This window comes from Anabrus simplex, chromosome 5 (genome assembly GCF_040414725.1).
Source record: "Anabrus simplex isolate iqAnaSimp1 chromosome 5, ASM4041472v1, whole genome shotgun sequence".
NCBI classification, from domain to species: Eukaryota; Metazoa; Arthropoda; class Insecta; order Orthoptera; family Tettigoniidae; genus Anabrus; species Anabrus simplex.
This window is the reverse complement of record NC_090269.1, coordinates 327,753,752-327,771,494: the sequence shown is the minus strand read 5'-3', so window position 1 is coordinate 327,771,494 and position 17,743 is coordinate 327,753,752. Positions and strand designations below refer to the sequence as shown.

Sequence of the window (17,743 nt, the reverse complement as noted above, 5' to 3'; positions counted from 1 at the left end):
GGGGAGAGGGGGCTGATGAGAGTAAAATAACATGTCCTTTGTCATTACAATTATTTGGTATGAATCTATCAACCCCTTTGAAAAACTACTCTCTTTACATAATGAAAACATATTTCCATAGGATACTGGAGATGAAATAATGTATGCTCAAAAATTTTCCTTCATCAAAGAAACTAGTATCTGAATATTCTATTCCATCCCTTCAAGAAGTGGGGAATATGCTGGCATTCCAGAGAAACAAAGCTCATCATTTGAGCAGTAAGACTGTCTGCCATGCCACAGCTCTGCTTATCACCCTTTTATTATTATTTACTTTATGTCACACCGACATGGTGACGATGGGTTAGGAAAGGGCTAGGATTGGAAACTATCTTCGGGCCTGCTGACAGCAGGGTTCGGACCTTTTATCTCCTGAATGCAAGCTGACAGGCTATGAGGCCTAAACCCCGCAGCCACTCACTCTGTGTTTATTTTTTACACTTGGATTACACTTGATATGGCAAGTAAAACAGGATGAATTTGATATGGATTTAAGTCTTTCAAAGCAACAGGCAGAACACTGGCTTCCAGGCTGAACGGCAGAACTAGTTAACAAAATATGATGATGATGATGATGATGCTTGTTGTTTTAAGGGGTCTAACATCGAAGGTCATCGGCCCCTAAATTAGTTAACAAAACATAGTAGCATTTTAGTGTTAAGAAAATGGAACTGATTAGCTGAAGATTTATTTTGCAATGGAATATTCTATTCGTGGCTGAATAAATATGAACAGATAGATGAATGAACATAACAATAAAATATAAAAGAATGGACACTAGCCATAAATTAGTCAAAAGTTACATTCAAAATTGTCTTGTTGCACAGTTGCTTTATGTCACACCGACACAGATAGGTCTTATAGCGATGATGGAATAGGAAAGGGATAGGAAAGGGCTAGGAGTGGGAAGGAAGCGGCCATGGCTCTAACTAAGGTACAGCCCCAGCATTCGCCTGGTGTGAAAATAAGGAACCACAGAAAACTATCTTCAGGGCTGCCAACAGAAGGGGTTCGAACACACTATCTCGCGAATACCGGCTGCAGCTATCGAGCTCGGTAATGCTCCTGTTAAGCATAACATCAAAATCTATCCTTTAGTGAAACTGGAATACGAACTTCCCTCACTTACACATCAGGCTGGGTCTTTCACAAACATTTTGAGAAAGCTTTTCAATACTTATAAAATTTAATACCAAAACAAGTCATGTTGGATAAAAGTAACAAAAAAGGTAGCATTATTAAGAAAAATGTTAAATCTTATGGAATTACAGGGACAAAAACTTCCAGTATCAATAAAGACGTTATTGACCAATTATCAAAATATAAAGTGCTATATGCTGCTGAATATTCAATTCATTCATTCAAAGTCAGACTTCTTCCAGGAGAATTTGGGGGATGTAAGTGATGGAGAATGTTTGCATCAAGATATCACTAAAATGGAACGCTGAATAGAATAGGTTGAAATGCAATAATCATGGGCAATTGTCTGTTTTGTAAAGGGAAACTTTCCATTCTCAAAAGAGGATATAATACACAAGCTGCAAATTTTATTACAGCTCTGGGACTACAAGAGTTCTTTCAACATAAAGAGCCTATAATTACAAAACATTACAGCTTACAAACATTTTATTCCCATTCTTGTATTCAGTCCATGTGAATTATATAAGAGTAGGTTATTTTGTTCATGTTTCAAAAGCTTCTATTTCTTGCCTAAACTTGGTGTCTAACCTGAAGCATTTTGAGCAAAAGCCATGGATACTCGAATAACATGTTGTGTTGTTACCCGGGTTCTCAGGCTACGTGTGTGATACAAGGGTTGAAGAGATGAAACACAGTGTCTCAGAAGGCCTTTGAGTCATAAAGATATTACGTCGAAGGTAATTGACAATGGAATATGATAGCCTATTTGAATTTAAGTACACCACGATCTCATCTTTCTCCTTCACTGCCAATAGCAAGCAGCCAGATTGCGTCAAATTAAATCGTCAAATCCCAATGTCTCCTAGAGGTGACACTTAATAACATTTCCTGGTCATCAGGCTGCTTGAACTTCTCTGCCTGTTGAAATTATTTAAAGAAAAGTCTTATAATTTGAAACTGACCATTTTTGAACTCGCAGCCTGCACTGGTCAGTCAGCTCTCGCTCAGATAAAAGAGACTGGATTGAAGTGGAGGTGCAACTGCAAGTTATTATGGTATGGAAAGCATGTGATAAAAAAGTAATTTTTTTTTTGCATTTTATGCACGTAAATTGGTGAAATGTTCGGTAATGAATGTGAAACATTCTTATGCACAATAATATAATTTAAGGATATATTATTTCCATGAACAGACAGTGTCCCCTATAGGTGACATTGGTCACATGAAGCAGGCCTTTTTGTCCAGTTTCAGTTATGAATAATGTCTGATATTCACTTTGTCCTTTCTCACTCTTTTCAGTCTTACACTGGATGAAGTACTAGGAATGTTGAAAGATGACAGTAATAATGCACCATCTATAAATGTCATTATGTTTCCTCCAAATTATGGACATTTTACGGCTGACGAAAGTGGTGATGAAGCAATTAAATCCAACGATGTCAATCCCCTTCCTGGTAGAATATTGAGGTTGACAGTGGAAATACATGTGATATCAGCGGATGATGGTATGCCGACAACTTCTAATGAAATTCAGCAGGCACCTAGTCTTTCTAGGACAAATAAACCAGCATCTTCTAAGAAAAATTACAATATATTGTGGGCAGCTACAGAGGTGAATTTTATTTTCCGATTGGGTGAGGTGACGTGCACGAGAAACCTTCTGAATGACACACCGCAACTGTCTCCAGTGTTCAGTGTTTTGAGTTACTGTTCACTGAAGAAGAATCTCGTTGTGAAAATGTCCAAAATGTATGCTCCACTCAGGAACCACGTGTTGGACATAAATTCAGATGATATAAGGGTTTATATCGCTGTACTACTGTTGACCGACTAAATGAATTTACAAATCTATAAGAATGTTCTGAGAATTAAAATCAGATGTCTTCTATAACTTAGTTTCCAACAGCATGAGAAGAAATACGTTTCCAGAAATTCATCACTATTTGCATCCTTCAGATAATATGAATATCCCCCTGCCCCCTCTATGACAAACTTTGCAAGGTATGAGAATACTTTAAATTTCAAAATCAAAACATTGGTCAGTAATATGAGGAAATCTGTTCAACTGATCTTGAAGTGGATGAAGCAATGGTTCCCTATTACAGTCATTCAGTACCAAGCAGCATACCCAGGAAAAACCTCTGCGTTTCGGCCATAAACTTTGGACAATTGCTACGCGATTTGATTATCTTCAAGTCTTACCGTGGATCTAAATGGGCTCAGCATCCTGGGCAGTCCAAATATGCGTTAGGGGCAGCAGTTGACCTTGCACTTGAAAGTAGACTACCAGCAAGCTACAAACTGTAACCATAGTGACCAATGTCACCTACAGGTGACACCCCTGTCTTTTGTTTGTGGAACACATTTCCAGATTTTTTAGTTTTGTATTGTTTTTCGCGATGTACCTAACATAATCTGAAAGGAAATACATAGATTTATTTCATACATTGCGTTTGGGCTTTGACGAGTTAAAATGATTGCACATGGTAGCTGAGGCCATAGGAATATTACTCCTGATAAAAATATGAAGATAATATTGAAACTAACAATGGGAGGTTGCAATGTGGTTTCCTAGAAAAATGTTCAAATTCTGAGGATTTGCAGTTAATTAAAAGATATTTTACACCTGTTCAAGCGTTTTTGCCAATGGGCCTTATTTTGATCAAAATTTAATGCTTGAAATCTATCCTCAATCTTTTATAGTCTTATTTCCACAGATATTTTCAGCTTGTCTCTGTGGCATAATCGCCAGCGCATGGGCATTGCAAATTGAAATTTGAGAGTTTGAATCCGACCTGGACATCTCCTCCCTTTCCCTTTTTTAATTTAATTTCATGTTTTTGGTATGATATTTAATTTTTCGGATTAGATCAAATACTTCAATATTTGTTGCTGTTTTTTCTGTTTACAATATTAATACAGTTGAACCTGCTTTATACGTAACTCTATTCTGCGTAATTCGTAACTGTACGTAATTTCCTTTACGTCCCAGCAGAATGTAATTTAAAAGTGTGTTAAACCTTATTTATACTTAATCCATTTATACGTAATTCGCTGTTTTACGTAACAAGTGTCAGTGAAATATAATAACTGAGTTTTGCGTAATTGTAATGAGCACATGCTTTTTTAAAAGAAACTACTGTATTTACAAAGTTTCCTCTTTGTCGGCATAGGCGGAAGTAGAGCGGTCTGGTTTCGGTGCTGAAACAGAACACAGAGAGATTCGCCGAGTGACATGGTCGATCCTTACATACTGGCAGCTTAAAGGCCAACTGAGCGAGTCCCCTTCACTCTCTTTCTCGCTCCTTTTCTACCATAATCGTTTCTGACCTTCACAATGCCGTCAAAGATTAAGATACATTACAAGCAAAGTGGGCAGTTTTGGTGCGGAAACAAAAGAAAATACAGTAAATTTGTTTGAATATGAGAATTTCTTTCGTGAGAACAACGGAGAAGTAAAATGTCCACAGTGCCGGTATCTGGTGTTCACTGATGAACAGTAGTTTTGTCATTCAGTTGCTTTTGATTAGCCTTGGAGAACAGAAAAAGGAAGTCATACTTTAGATGAAAATGTAAAGGTTATACGAGAAGTGGATGCTAATCCACACGAAACAAAAACTGAATGCTTCAGACCTAGGGATTGCTTATACAACGCTATGTACAGTCATCAGTAAAATAAATGCTATTTTGGACGAGTTCTTAAAACTGGGTTAAAAATCAGCAAAACACAGCCGTCAACAAGAAGGAAGGTACGTAATTTTGGAGAAAGCACTTTTCAAACGGTTCCAGCAAAAGCGGGCTGCAGCTTTACCAATTAATGGCAACACGCTGAACGCAAAGGCGGTAGATTTGGCTGAAACGATGAGTATCACTGCTGATTTCAAAGCTTCATCAGGATGGTTGCAAGGATTTAAAGATCGTCATGGAATCACAGGGAGAACAATTTGCGGTGACTCAAAAGCTGTGGTCGCGGTGCAACACTAGAAAGAAGAGGTTCCGCCGGGTATCGTAAGCGATTAACAGCCTCCAAACATCTACAATTGCAATGAGACCGGCCTATTCTACAATCTCCTTCCTAATAAAACATTAGCTGAAAAAGGTGACTCGTGTCATGGAGGGAAGAAAAGTAAAATTCCTGTAACAGTACTTCTCGCCCCAAATGCAGATGGATCTGACAAACTTCATCCACTTGTGATAGGAAAATCAAAGAATCCGAGGTGTTTTAAGGGTGCAGAAACAAAACCTACGGAATATGGATCCAACAGAAATTCTTGGATGATTAAAGGAACAGTGGTTGAAAAAACTGGACATTAAAATGAAAAAGGAACAGAAGAAGATCCTCCTTCTTATGGATCAATATGCAGCACATCCGCCTCAAATCGTTCTGGAGAATGTCTAAGTGGATTTTCTCCCTCCTAACTATACCAGTGTTCTACAACCACTTGATTTGGGCATCATTGCAAATTTCAAAGTGCATTATAGAAAAATGCTGGTTCAACATTTAATAACACTGAATGATGCAGGAAATTAATCTCTCTCCGTTAATTTGCTTCAAGCCATGAACTTAATTTGGCCGCCTGGAAGCAGGTGTCATCCTCCACAATCAGCAACTGTTTCCGCAAAGCTGGTGTCTTACTAGAAGAGGCTGCCTCTAATGATGATTATGGGGACGAAGTTCTGTCCGACAATGAGCTAACGCTACTGGAGGGTATAGAATTCGATACTTTTGTGCATTTCGATGATGGCTGTATGTGGAGAAGTACCGAATGAAGAGCTTATTGCTGATGTATGCCAACAACGCGGTGGTGATGGACCAGCTACAAGCGATAGTGACAGTGATAGAGATGAAGATAACGACTTGAATCTTGAAACACCTGAACTGAGTGAAGTGTTATGTGCAATTGATGTGTGTATACGTTACATCAGTACGAAAAGTTGTAATGAAAATGCTTTGAATTCATTACTAAGTTTGCAAAAGAACGTTTATACTCTTAATGCAAGAAAAGCGAAACAAGCCAAACTATCTGATTTCTTTAAGGCTGGACCAACTTCAAAATAATATTTTCTCTCTTAATGTATTTATTATTTGCAAGGATTTACACATTTAGGTCTATTCCACCATTGGTTTTTCAGTAAATATGTGATGTATTGTGTAAGTCTGATTTCTAAGTAATTCTGAGTTAGTAGTAGTTTTTTCTCTTCCCCTTGATATACGTATTAGTCAGGTTCAACTGTATTTACATTATTTACAATATCCGTCACGTTTTCACTGTTTGTCTAATAATGAATCACTTGACCTTGACTAATTATTATACTAATTTCGGTAGTATTTTTCACAGAAGCATTGGAAACGAAGCATTACAACAACGAACACATTTCATTAACGCAGGTGCATGGCAACAATAACATTTTGACCTCACATCATCATGCAGAAAATAGATATTCTCATTTGTGAAAACTGTTCCTTCATCTGTTAAACTTCATTGCAAAGACAGAAAATTTTATTATGTCTACAAAAGCATTCGATGAAAGTTGGAGATGAATCAGTGAATTTAGCTTAATGGGGGAGCAGAGTGGAACAGAGGGAAGGCCTCCTCCATTGCTACATAAGACTCGACACAGTGCGAAAAAATGTAGTATCTCCAGCAGTGATGCATTTAAATTCCTTTCTTTTTTAATTGGTTTTACATCACACCAACACAGATATCTCTAAAGATAACAGCCAACTTGATGTTTTTGGAGTGTACAGACCAGGAAAGGTTAGCACAGGTGCTGATTCGGAATTATTTGATAAGATAATCAGCTATGTGGGAAACGATATGGAATGCAACGTGATTGCAGTGGGTGATTTCAATTTACCAAATGTCAATTGGTAAGGTAATGCGAACCACAAGAACCATGACTAACAAATGGCAAATAACGTAATATGGGAAGGAAAGGGGATTCAGAAAGTGATGCAACCAACTAGAGGGAAGAATATTCTGGACATGGTGCTGGTAAAACCAGATGAGCTCTATAGAGAAACTGAAGTAGTAGATGGGTATTAGTAATCACGAAGCTGTTTGTGTCATAGTCAAAATTAAATGCAATAGAAATGAAGATCTTAAAAGTACGACTATTAGAAAGCCACGTGGCTGATAAAAGAAATGTAAATGTAAAAATGATCGATGGAAAACGGTAAATAAAAATGTAAACAGACTGGGATGGGTTTAAAGCAATTGTTGTGAAATGTGAAAACAGGTTTGTATCTTTAAAGGAGGTAAGGAATGGTAAAGGCCCACTATATTATCAGAGAAGTAAAGAGACTAAGAAGGAGGTGCAGGTTAGAATGAAAGAGAGAAATGGCTGTGGAAGTAAGGAGAAATTGAAGGAACTTAATAGTAAATTGAATCTAGCAAAGAAGTCAGCTAAGGATAACATGAATGCAAGCATAATTGGCAGTCATACAAATTTTGGTGAAAACCGGAAGGGTATGTGTAGGTATTCTCAGGCAGAAACAAGTTCCAAGAAGGACATTCCAGGAATAATTAATGAACAAGGGGAATGTGTATGCGAGGAACTTCAAAGGGCAGAAGTATTCAGTCAGCCGTATGTAAAGATTGTTGGTTACAAAGATAATGTCCAGATAGAGGAAGTGACTAACACTAACGTAGTATTGAAATGTACGTATGATAACAATAAGATACAAAAGCTGAAAACTAGAAAAGCAGCTGGAATTGATAAAATTTCTGGGGATATACTAAAGACAATGGGTTGGGACATAGTACCATATCTGAAGTACTTATTTGATTATTGTTTGCATGAAGGATCTATACCAAATGAATGGAGAGTTGCTATAGTAGTCCCTGTGTATAAAGGAAAGGCTGATAAGATAAAGCTGAAAATAACACGCCATTGAAATGCGTTGAATGTAAGGTTTGGGAAAGCATTCTTTCTGATTATATTAGACATGTTTGCAAAATTAATAACCGGTTCGAGTGAGGACAGTTCGGGTTTAGGAAAGGTTATTCCACTGAAGCTCAAATTGTAGGATTCCAGCAAGATATAGCAGATATCTTGGATTAAGGAGGTCACATGGACTGTAGCACAATTGACTTATCTAAGGCACTTGATAGGGCAGATCATGGGAGACTACTAGCGAAAATGAGTGCAATTGAACTACACAAAAGGGTGACTGAATGGGTGACATATTTCTAGACAATAGAACTTGAGAACTAGAGTAGGTGAAGCTTTATCTGAGCCTGTAATAATTAAGAGGCAGTATTACTGGACCTATGAGCAAAGTGGAATCAGAATAAGGCTTTTGCGGATGATATTATTCTACGAGTATATAGAGTAATAAATAAGTTACAAGATTGTGAGCAACTGCAAAATGACCTCGATAATGTTGTGAAATGGACAGTAGGCAAGGGTATGATGATAAACGGGGTTAAAAGTCAGGTTGCGAGTTTCACAAATAAGAAATTTCCGCTCAGTTTTAACTACTGCATTGATGGGATGAAAGTTCCTTATGGGAATCATTGTAAGTATCTAGGTGTTAATATAAAGAAAGATCTTCATTGCCGTCACCGTAAGACCTATCTGTGTCGGTGCAATGTAAAGCCAACTGTTAAAAAAAGAAATTCACCTGAATGGGATTGTAAATAAGGGGTACAGATCTCTGCACATCGTTATGAGGGTATTTAGGGGTTGTAGTAAGGATGTAAAGAAGAGGGCGTATAAGTCTCTGGTAAGACCCCAACTATCAGCTTGATTTGCTGATTTCCGACAAAAAAAAAAAAAAAGTAACGTTACAAATATGTTGCAAAGTTTGGCTGGGAAGACTTGGGAGAAAGGGGGCGAGCTGCTTGACTAAGTGGTCATCATCATCATCCTAAACCAACTCCACTTTCCCGGGTGTGGTATATGAGCCTCCTCAATCTCATCCTGTCCTTGTACCATTCCTCCTCCACCAACTTGTCCCAATCATGACCTCTCAGCAATACATCGTTCTTAACTAAATCTATCCATTTCCTTCGTGGCCTTCCCACGGGTCGTCCTCCTCCTACTTTTGTGTCAAATTCCTTCCTTGAAGTTCTGTTTACTGGCATCCTCTTCATGTGACCAATCCACTTCAGTCTTGACTAAGTGGTATGTACAAGAAATAACAAAGGTATTTTTACTGTTCCACCTATTCATTACAGCCCACTGTTCTTGTATGAATAACTTTCAATACGTAAAAACTCATGAGGATAATAACCTGTAAGTGGTATGTTCTGAGCTATCAGTAGAGAGATGGCGTGGAATAACATTGGTGGATGGATAAGTTTGAGTGGTGTCTTTGAAAGTAGGAAAGATCACAATATGAAGATAAAGGTGGAATTCAAGAAGACAAATTGGGGCAAATATTCATTTATAGGAAGGGGAGTTAGGGATTCAAATAACTTACCAATGGAGATGTTCAATAAATTTCCAATTTCTTTGCAAACATTTACAAAAAGGCTAGGAAAACAACAACTAGGGAATCTGCCAGCTGGGCGACTGCCCTAAATGCAGATCAGTAGCTAATAATTTAATTGATTCATAGGTGTTATAGCGACGAATTGGATAGGAAAGGGCTAGGAGTAGGAAGGAATAGATCATGGCCTTAATTAAGGTACAGCCTGGTGTGAAAATGGGAAACCACGGAAAAAGGCTGCTGACAGTGGGGTTCAAACCCACCACTATTTCTCAAATGCAAGCTCATAGCTGCACACCCACAGCAGCACAGCCAACTCGTTTGGTGATTTGAATTCTAATGAATAAAACTTACGGCATGTTCAAGCGACAAGTACGAATAATTATTTAAAATACTGCAAATGGCTCTAATACAAAAAAGACCACAGCAAATATATAAATTATTGAACAAATAAAAGAAAATGGATATATCAGTAAAAGAAAAAAAAAGTGCTCACCAAGGTCAGACTCAAACTCAAAACGTCAATGCGATAACGACTACACCACGGAGAAGCCGGAAATACCTGTGGCAATATGACTACGAAAGTTTGAGGATATTAAATGTTAAATTTTGAGCAAAATAAGGCCCACTGGTGAAAATGCTCGAGCAGGGGTAAAATATTTTTTGTAATGAAGTGCAAGGCCTCAAAACTTATCAACTATTTTTAGAAAACCACATGGCAACCTCCCCTTGTAGTGTATTAACTTACGAATGATATACTGCTAAACTATTTACATCTGAGGGTAAGACTTCTGCAAATTTTTAAAAATATCTTATTTTTTGCTTAAATTCAATTGGAGCTTTGCTTTGTATTCACCTTATTTTGTTATAAAAACTTACAAAGAGCACTTCCAGCATGCTTACTAGTACTTCTCCTTAAAAACAATAATCTCCACCACAATCACACTACAGTACACATAGGAACTGCAAGCAACATTATTAAACGTAAATTATCATACATTATTAAACACGAAATACCTCAATTTAATCATTGGAATTTCCTGGCTAGTTCGACTCTTGGCTTCCAGACGTATACGTCAACATAGTGGAATTTATTTATTCACATGCTTCAACTGTGATAATTTGACTCTTAAGAGTAATTACGTTTTATTCTGTTATTTTTTTCCGTTACTGATTTAAGCTTACTAGGGAGCGCTCATGACTTATAATTTTTGGAGTTTCGCTTTTCTTACGAATATCTCTTGAGCCAAGCTAATAATTTTTATTTCTCTCCTGTGAGCATGGTTCCAAGACTTAGTACTTTCGGGTGGCGGGGACCAAGAGTTCATCATATCACAGAATTTGGAGCAGTCTAGTTTTATAGCTCTTAATCAGTGAGGTTTATCTCCCTGGTAAGCGTATTATTGTCTATTAGTGAAATGTGTCTGCACAACGAAAGCCGCCTACATCGCATGCTGGTGATGGCCATTTCCAAATGTTAGTATACTGTAGTTCAAAGTTTGGTTTTAATCAATAAGTGTCTGGGAGTACTTTGGGTCCATGAATTTTTCGGAAGATATGTCTTTAAACCTTTTCCAGGTAATCTACGGTACCTTTCCTGTTCAATAACCGAATCTCTGCTGCACAAACGAACTGGCATCCAACTACAGTTCTGAAGTGGCAGATCTTGCATTCTTTAAAATATACTTCTCGTTTTAACAGTTTTGCAACATTGGTAAGCTGCAGCGAGTTTCGTACATCACGGAGATGCCGTCTCTATCACTTGGGAGAATTCACTCGCAGAGATACTGTGAACTATCAACTCTCCCTATCGCTCTATGGATGGGCTTTTCCCAGGGTGCAAGTTCTCAAAGTACTTGGTTTTGTCATACAATATCTGCATATCTGCAGTCTTGTAATTACCAATGTCTCGTGTAGGATTTAGACAGCAACAGCAGCTTCCCTAGAGTTGTTGGCTAGGATCACGATGTTATCTGCAAAGGCCAAACACCTGACTTCAATATTTCTAGTCCTGGCTCAAATAGTGACCACTTTGATTCCCAGATTTCTCATTTTATTTTCCCAGACATTTATAACACTGCCAAGCACCAGGCTGAATAAAATGGGGGCTATCTTCACTCTGTATTTTTCACAAGAAAAACTTATATGTTTCAAAATTGACTAGGTGAAATTACTGGTTTTCTTTTTTTGCTAGGGGCTTTACGTCGCACCGACAAAGATAGGTCTTATGGCGATGATGGGATAGGAAAGGCTTAGGAGTTGGAAGGAAGCGGCCGTGGCCTTAATTAAGGTACAGCCCCAGCATTTGCCTGGTGTGAAAATGGGAAACCACGGAAAACCATTTTCAGGGCTGCCGATAGTGGGATTCGAACCTACTATCTCCCGGATGCAAGCTCACAGCCGCGCGCCTCTACGCGCACGGCCAACTCGCCCGGTACTGGTTTTTGTAGCAACATGTTCATGTACATTTAACACCAAAACAATAAATATTACAGCACAATACTTAAAAGAAAATTATATATTTCTACATCACGAGAATGATATTATTACCGGTAACAACATTAGTGCAGTCCTTCCTGACTTGAAGAAATACAACTGGTGGTGGTGGTTTTTGTTTTAAGAGGAAGAACAACTCAGCACCAACCCTCCATTAACACTAATCTGCAGGGAAAATTAAGGAGTCCATCACTTTGAAAAGTGAAGGCATCAGCCAATCTTCATGTCCAGTTTTCCCTAAACAGGCTTTAAGACTGAAATTACTGAAGATAAAAATGTGGTGATATCACTAGTCTCCTGGAACTGATCTCTATAATCATAGCTACACATTCTTTTCGTTTTAACATTAATTGGTTTGGACGGGGATGATATTCATAATTATGCTTGGCTGAGAGGTATAGCCCTTCCTCCAACTAAGCAAGACAACAGACAAGTAAAGCAAGGAGAAAAATGCAAAATGACACCATTCCTACCTCTCAGAACTTACTAACCATTAAAATGGAAGACTCTTTTCTTAAACAAGAAAAAGGTAAGTTATATTTCAGTTTTGATTCCTCTTGAATTGATTTATTCTGAAGTAACTTAATGCAGTTTTAGTTTAATAAGGAAATCCACTGAAATCTTAACCATATTCAATGGTCCCTGAGGATGGAGAATTCACAAACAATATTTCTGCTACCAGATTTACATTAGACTACACTTCTAAACTGCACAAATATTTTGGATTATTCATTATTCAGTCATAGTGCATTTTCCATAGTATTTACATCACTTCAAGCCGTAGTGTACTAACTCTTCATAGAACACCCTTACCTCCAACCACTACTTTCATTGACCTTTGTAGTAGTAGTAGTAAAAAAAAAAAAAATTAATAAAATAAACAAAACCTTCAAAAGCATCATGATCAATTTAGTGAATGAAGAATTTCTGAATGAAGGAGCATAATTATAAGTGTTTCTTTTTATAAAACAAACGTAGTCTTTCCTACAAAATCTTCATTCAGCAGATTTCAAATTTACTAGTGCAAGAAATTTCCTTTCAGGTAATCGAGACCACTTTCTATGAGTTTAGGAAGACTAAATATCACTTTAAGCAGAGATACTGTAATTTATCAACCATTATTCAACTGTATTTAACTGCAGAGCACTTAATACTGGAGCCCTTACTGATATTGCTACTTCTATTCACATACACTGTTGTAAATCATAAAACTGATTGCCGATGAAGCTATTTTATAAAGCATTGTCAAAGCCCGGTATTAGTTATTCCAAAATAATTTTCCTAGTTATTAATACCTGAGGATTTTACACACCATACATTCCCAAACGCAAATACCCCATTTCCCAACACTTCTCCATAGAAGAAATAAAACAAGAGTATTTTTAAAGGAATTGTTTTATTAAAGCATATTGGTAAAATACAGAGATAATACAACTTCGGAACACAGTAACTCTTCAAATACAGAAATACAGTATGAATGAATTCTGAAGTAATCTTCCAAGGAGATTAATGGAAACAGTAATAAATGGCATGATCGGGATAAAGAGATGAGTTACAATAAGTAATTTTACAAAAGACGATTAGATACAGCATTCAGGGAAGGATCCAGGGCAGTATAAGGAACCGAGTCAAATAGAATTTTAAAAAAGCTCATAGTATCAATGTTGAATGTTTGTCCTGCAACAAAATGGCATTTTTCAGCTCATATGCCCCTGAAACAAGAAGGATGAGAGAAAAAGTCAGACTGATGTGCCCACAAGACGATATGAATTACATGTAGTGAAAGACGGAGCAGGATGTCTCACAGCTCTTCAATATCAACGCAAGTGAAATTAAAGTACGCATCTTTTGACTGACTCGCGCATTAGTACAGAAATCCTAGTTTCTAAAAATGGAACTACTGTAAATATTCTGATAATCTACCACCAAAGTAATAATGTATTTCCAAAAAAGCCTACTTAATTTGCAAATTGATAAAATTAAATATTAGGTTCTAAGATGGAAAAATATACAGCATGTTATATGAAAAAATGGACTGGAATTCCACTTCTCTGACTCACAAGTGTACAGAACAATTCTACCTCCGACAGCCCCATGCTATTCCATAGCAGAGGAAAGAAAAATACCTCCAGAACCATCTTCCTTACTCATTGATAGAAGAGACTGGCTGGGACTGCAGGACATCCCTATCATAAATATCATGCATATGATAAGAAGATATTACATTATCCCACACTAAATAATATTACTTCGCTCAAACTGAACACCCAAAAAGCAAGCAAATTTTGCTACCCTATTACTGAACTGGTTTAAACCTCCTCCGTGTCATGAATACTGTACACATGCACACAATTAGAGCTCGCCCATACCTTGTTGCTGGCTCTCGGACAGGAGGCTGTTGAACAGCGCTTACCTTTTACCATGTGGCAGCAGCGAACAACATGCGTGTGGGGATGATCGATAGCCACATCAAAACCAAGTGTCTGCAACAGCACGTTCTCATTGAACACCAGATCCTGTGCCTGCTCCAGATATTGCTGTGGGGGAGAAAAAAAACATCACCTGAAGTTATCCATCCATCCATCCTTCCTTCCTTCCTTCCTTCCTTGTATTAAACAACATGCACTTTTTATTTCAACAATTACTGATTACTAGAGTTGCTATAGTTATTTTAATTTTCCCCAATTTCATCTGTGCATTACTCAGCTTTATACTTTGGTTTATCTGAAAACTTACAATGCTTAATACTAGTTAGGCCAGACCTAAAGTAGATGTTTAAGCTTTTTCTTTCAAAAATTAAATTACATCGCCATGAAGAAAAATCAGGTGTAAAAATATAGTGTCTGGCACAAGAAAACAAAACAACACTTTTCAACTTTTTAAATTCATATCACCTTTGAGACACTGATAATATTCCATGTTTTAATACCATTTCAGAAATTTTGGAAGACTGAAAAAAAAAAAAAAAAAAAATGTTTTTCTTCTAAATAATCTAATGAACTGTTCCAAGTAACATGTATTTTATCGTCTTAAACTTATTCATTCAAAGACAACCGACACAAAGGTACAGCATTTCAGCATACAAGCTACAATTTACAATTCCTCACATGGGAATGACAGTATTTCATTTTTGAATACATACATACATAATCATTATAGACTGTTATGTCTTTCAGTGTTCAGTGTCCCTAGCTCCTTAATATCAATATTTTGTTGCTCTCTGTAAAATAAGAAATGTGACTTAACGATATGACATATATAATTATATAACTGGTTCTCAGGTACAGAAACAAAATATAATTCATAAAAAGAAACACCATTATGGGTCTACTTAGGCTGACAAAAGACCACAACGTATTTATACAAAGATACCTTAAATGGCACTTGGAATAATAAATAATAAAATAATGACACTATATTCACCAAATGAGCACATACTTGTTTTATAATGTCCACTACAGCTCTTCGATTCCACTGAGTCCTCCGTCATCAATTCTGTCGTCCTCACCAGATGATGTGTCGTCGGTTCCCAGCTGGATAGCAAAGGACTCCATAATGTCTTCAAGATGTTCCTCATCCCTCATGAAGTCTTTCTGCACCTTCCTTGAGTGTACACATTTACGCTTCCAGTCTTCAGCGGATATTGACGCGAATTTCTGTCTAGCGAGCGCCTCTATACCGTCAATAGTGAAGGTGACATTGTGAGAAGCTACCCAGTACTTCACTTTTGCCCACATTATTTCAATACTGTTTAAATCAGGGTGATGTGGGGGCAGTCGAAGGATCGAGTGTCCGTACTGTAGGATGTAGGTTTTCTGTGCCTGCTTGTGCAATTTCATAAGCTCATAAAGCTCCTGTTTGTACATTGTCCCACAGTGTGGAATGTTCCTATTCAATAGCCAGGAGATCGTCACTTGTCCAGCTCCATGGCTAAATGGTTAGCATGCCTTTAGCCACAGGGGTCCCGGGTTCGATTCCCGGCGGGGTCGGGAATTTTAACCATGATTGGTTAATTTTGCTGGCACGGGGGCTGGGTGTATGTGTTGTCTTCAACATCACTTCATCCTCACCACACCGTGCAGGTCGCCTACGGGAGTCAAATCAAAAGACCTGCACCTAGAGAGCCGAACATGTCCTCAGACACTCCCGGCACAAAGCCATACGCCATTTCATTTTATCGTCACTTTACGTGAGCTGGACGTTGGAGCACGATCTACTTCCTTGTTGTGATATGACGCGAAGTCAATCACGAGAACACTGCAGGGTGGAAAATTAGGAATAAACATTTCTTTCAACCACTTAAAAAAAAAATATATATATCATGTCGTCGTGGTAGTCGCCACTCTTGCCGCCAGACTTCCAGATTAACAGACAGTTCTCAATGAAACCCATTTCACTGCCAGCATGTACAACTGTAAGTCCTGGGCCGATGACCTTCGATGTGAGGCCCCTTAAAACAACAAGCATCATCAAGCACTATAAGTCTTTTTACTTTTGACATGGGCAACGATATACCGGATAGTGAATTATCAGACCAGCCTTTGTGGGATACATGGGACGTATGCATATAGGTTTCATCCGTGTACACTATAGGCCAATCCTCCGCCTGATACTGGGCAATTTTTTTTCTTTCAAGTAAACAAATCTTTTGTATTTTTGTTATGTTTTTCCATTAGGATGCACTTGTTAGTGTTCGTTTCTTCCATTGATATCCTAATGATCGAAGGATTGCTGGACAATAGTATTGGAACCTTTGAACTTTGACTCCTTCTCTAACTTTGCATGAATTTTAGAAACTGTAGGAAAACATATTTATTCTAAACAAAAATTCTTAACAATATGACGTACGGCACCTTCGTCAAAGTCGCCCAGTCCAGTAATATTCTCTGTGCGCACTCTGCTTTTGTTTGGTGTTTCAAACAGGCTATCCATAGGTTTTCCTAATTCTATCACTTTTCGTTTTTCGCTCTTAATCCGTGCCACAGAACTTTCTGGCACTCCAACAACTGCCGCTACTCTTTCATGCACTTTCTCAGAATCTATCACGAACTTTCCTTCCACTGCCTCCCGTTCCATAAAGTCTATAACGTTCCAGATTGTTGCACAAGTCTGACTCTTTAGCACCTTGCGATGCAGGCTACATTTAACGCCTTCCATACTGTCAGAGATAGACCTAACGTACACCACCACTAACAACAGTTACTAAACAACGAGAAATTAGAAAGCAGCGCGCGACAACTGGGTATAAAATTGTGCACTGAACTATCCTTGCAGCAGGAGCTCTGTTAGGAGGGGATACGCTACACAGGATAGTCCAAAGTGCGCATGCGCTCCCAGACATCTTCCTAGCTGGCCCGATCTCTATACTAATCAATGAGATACCTCGATAGTTGTTGCAATCCTTCCTGTTCCCTTGCTATAGATAGGTGCAATTACTGCTTTTGTCCAATCTGAAGGTACCTCACCAACACTCCACGCAAATTTTACTACTGAATGAAGCCACTTCATCCCTGCCTTCCCACTATACATCACCATTTCAGGTCTAATTTCATCTATTCCTGCTGCCTTATGACAATGGAGTTTATTTACCATCCTTTCCACTTCCTCAAGCATAATTTCACCAACATCATT

The 17,743-nt window shown here is 37.9% G+C and overlaps 1 protein-coding gene across 3 annotated transcripts in view; it reads right to left on the bottom strand.

The window, feature by feature from the left end:
* CycT (Cyclin T) overlaps positions 1 to 17,743 on the bottom strand; it is a 376,049-nt gene that overhangs the window by 259,782 nt on the left and 98,524 nt on the right. Inside the window, exon 3 of one of the 3 annotated variants that reach the window (XM_067147571.2) lies at positions 14,526 to 14,649. The exons of 1 other annotated variant lie outside the window; for it this stretch is intronic. In XM_067147571.2, coding sequence (XP_067003672.2) covers positions 14,526 to 14,649 — 124 coding nt within the window. Of the gene's footprint in view, positions 1 to 14,525; positions 14,650 to 17,743 lie in introns of those variants that run through there. One more of the 3 variants, XM_068227646.1, reaches the window with a different exon arrangement.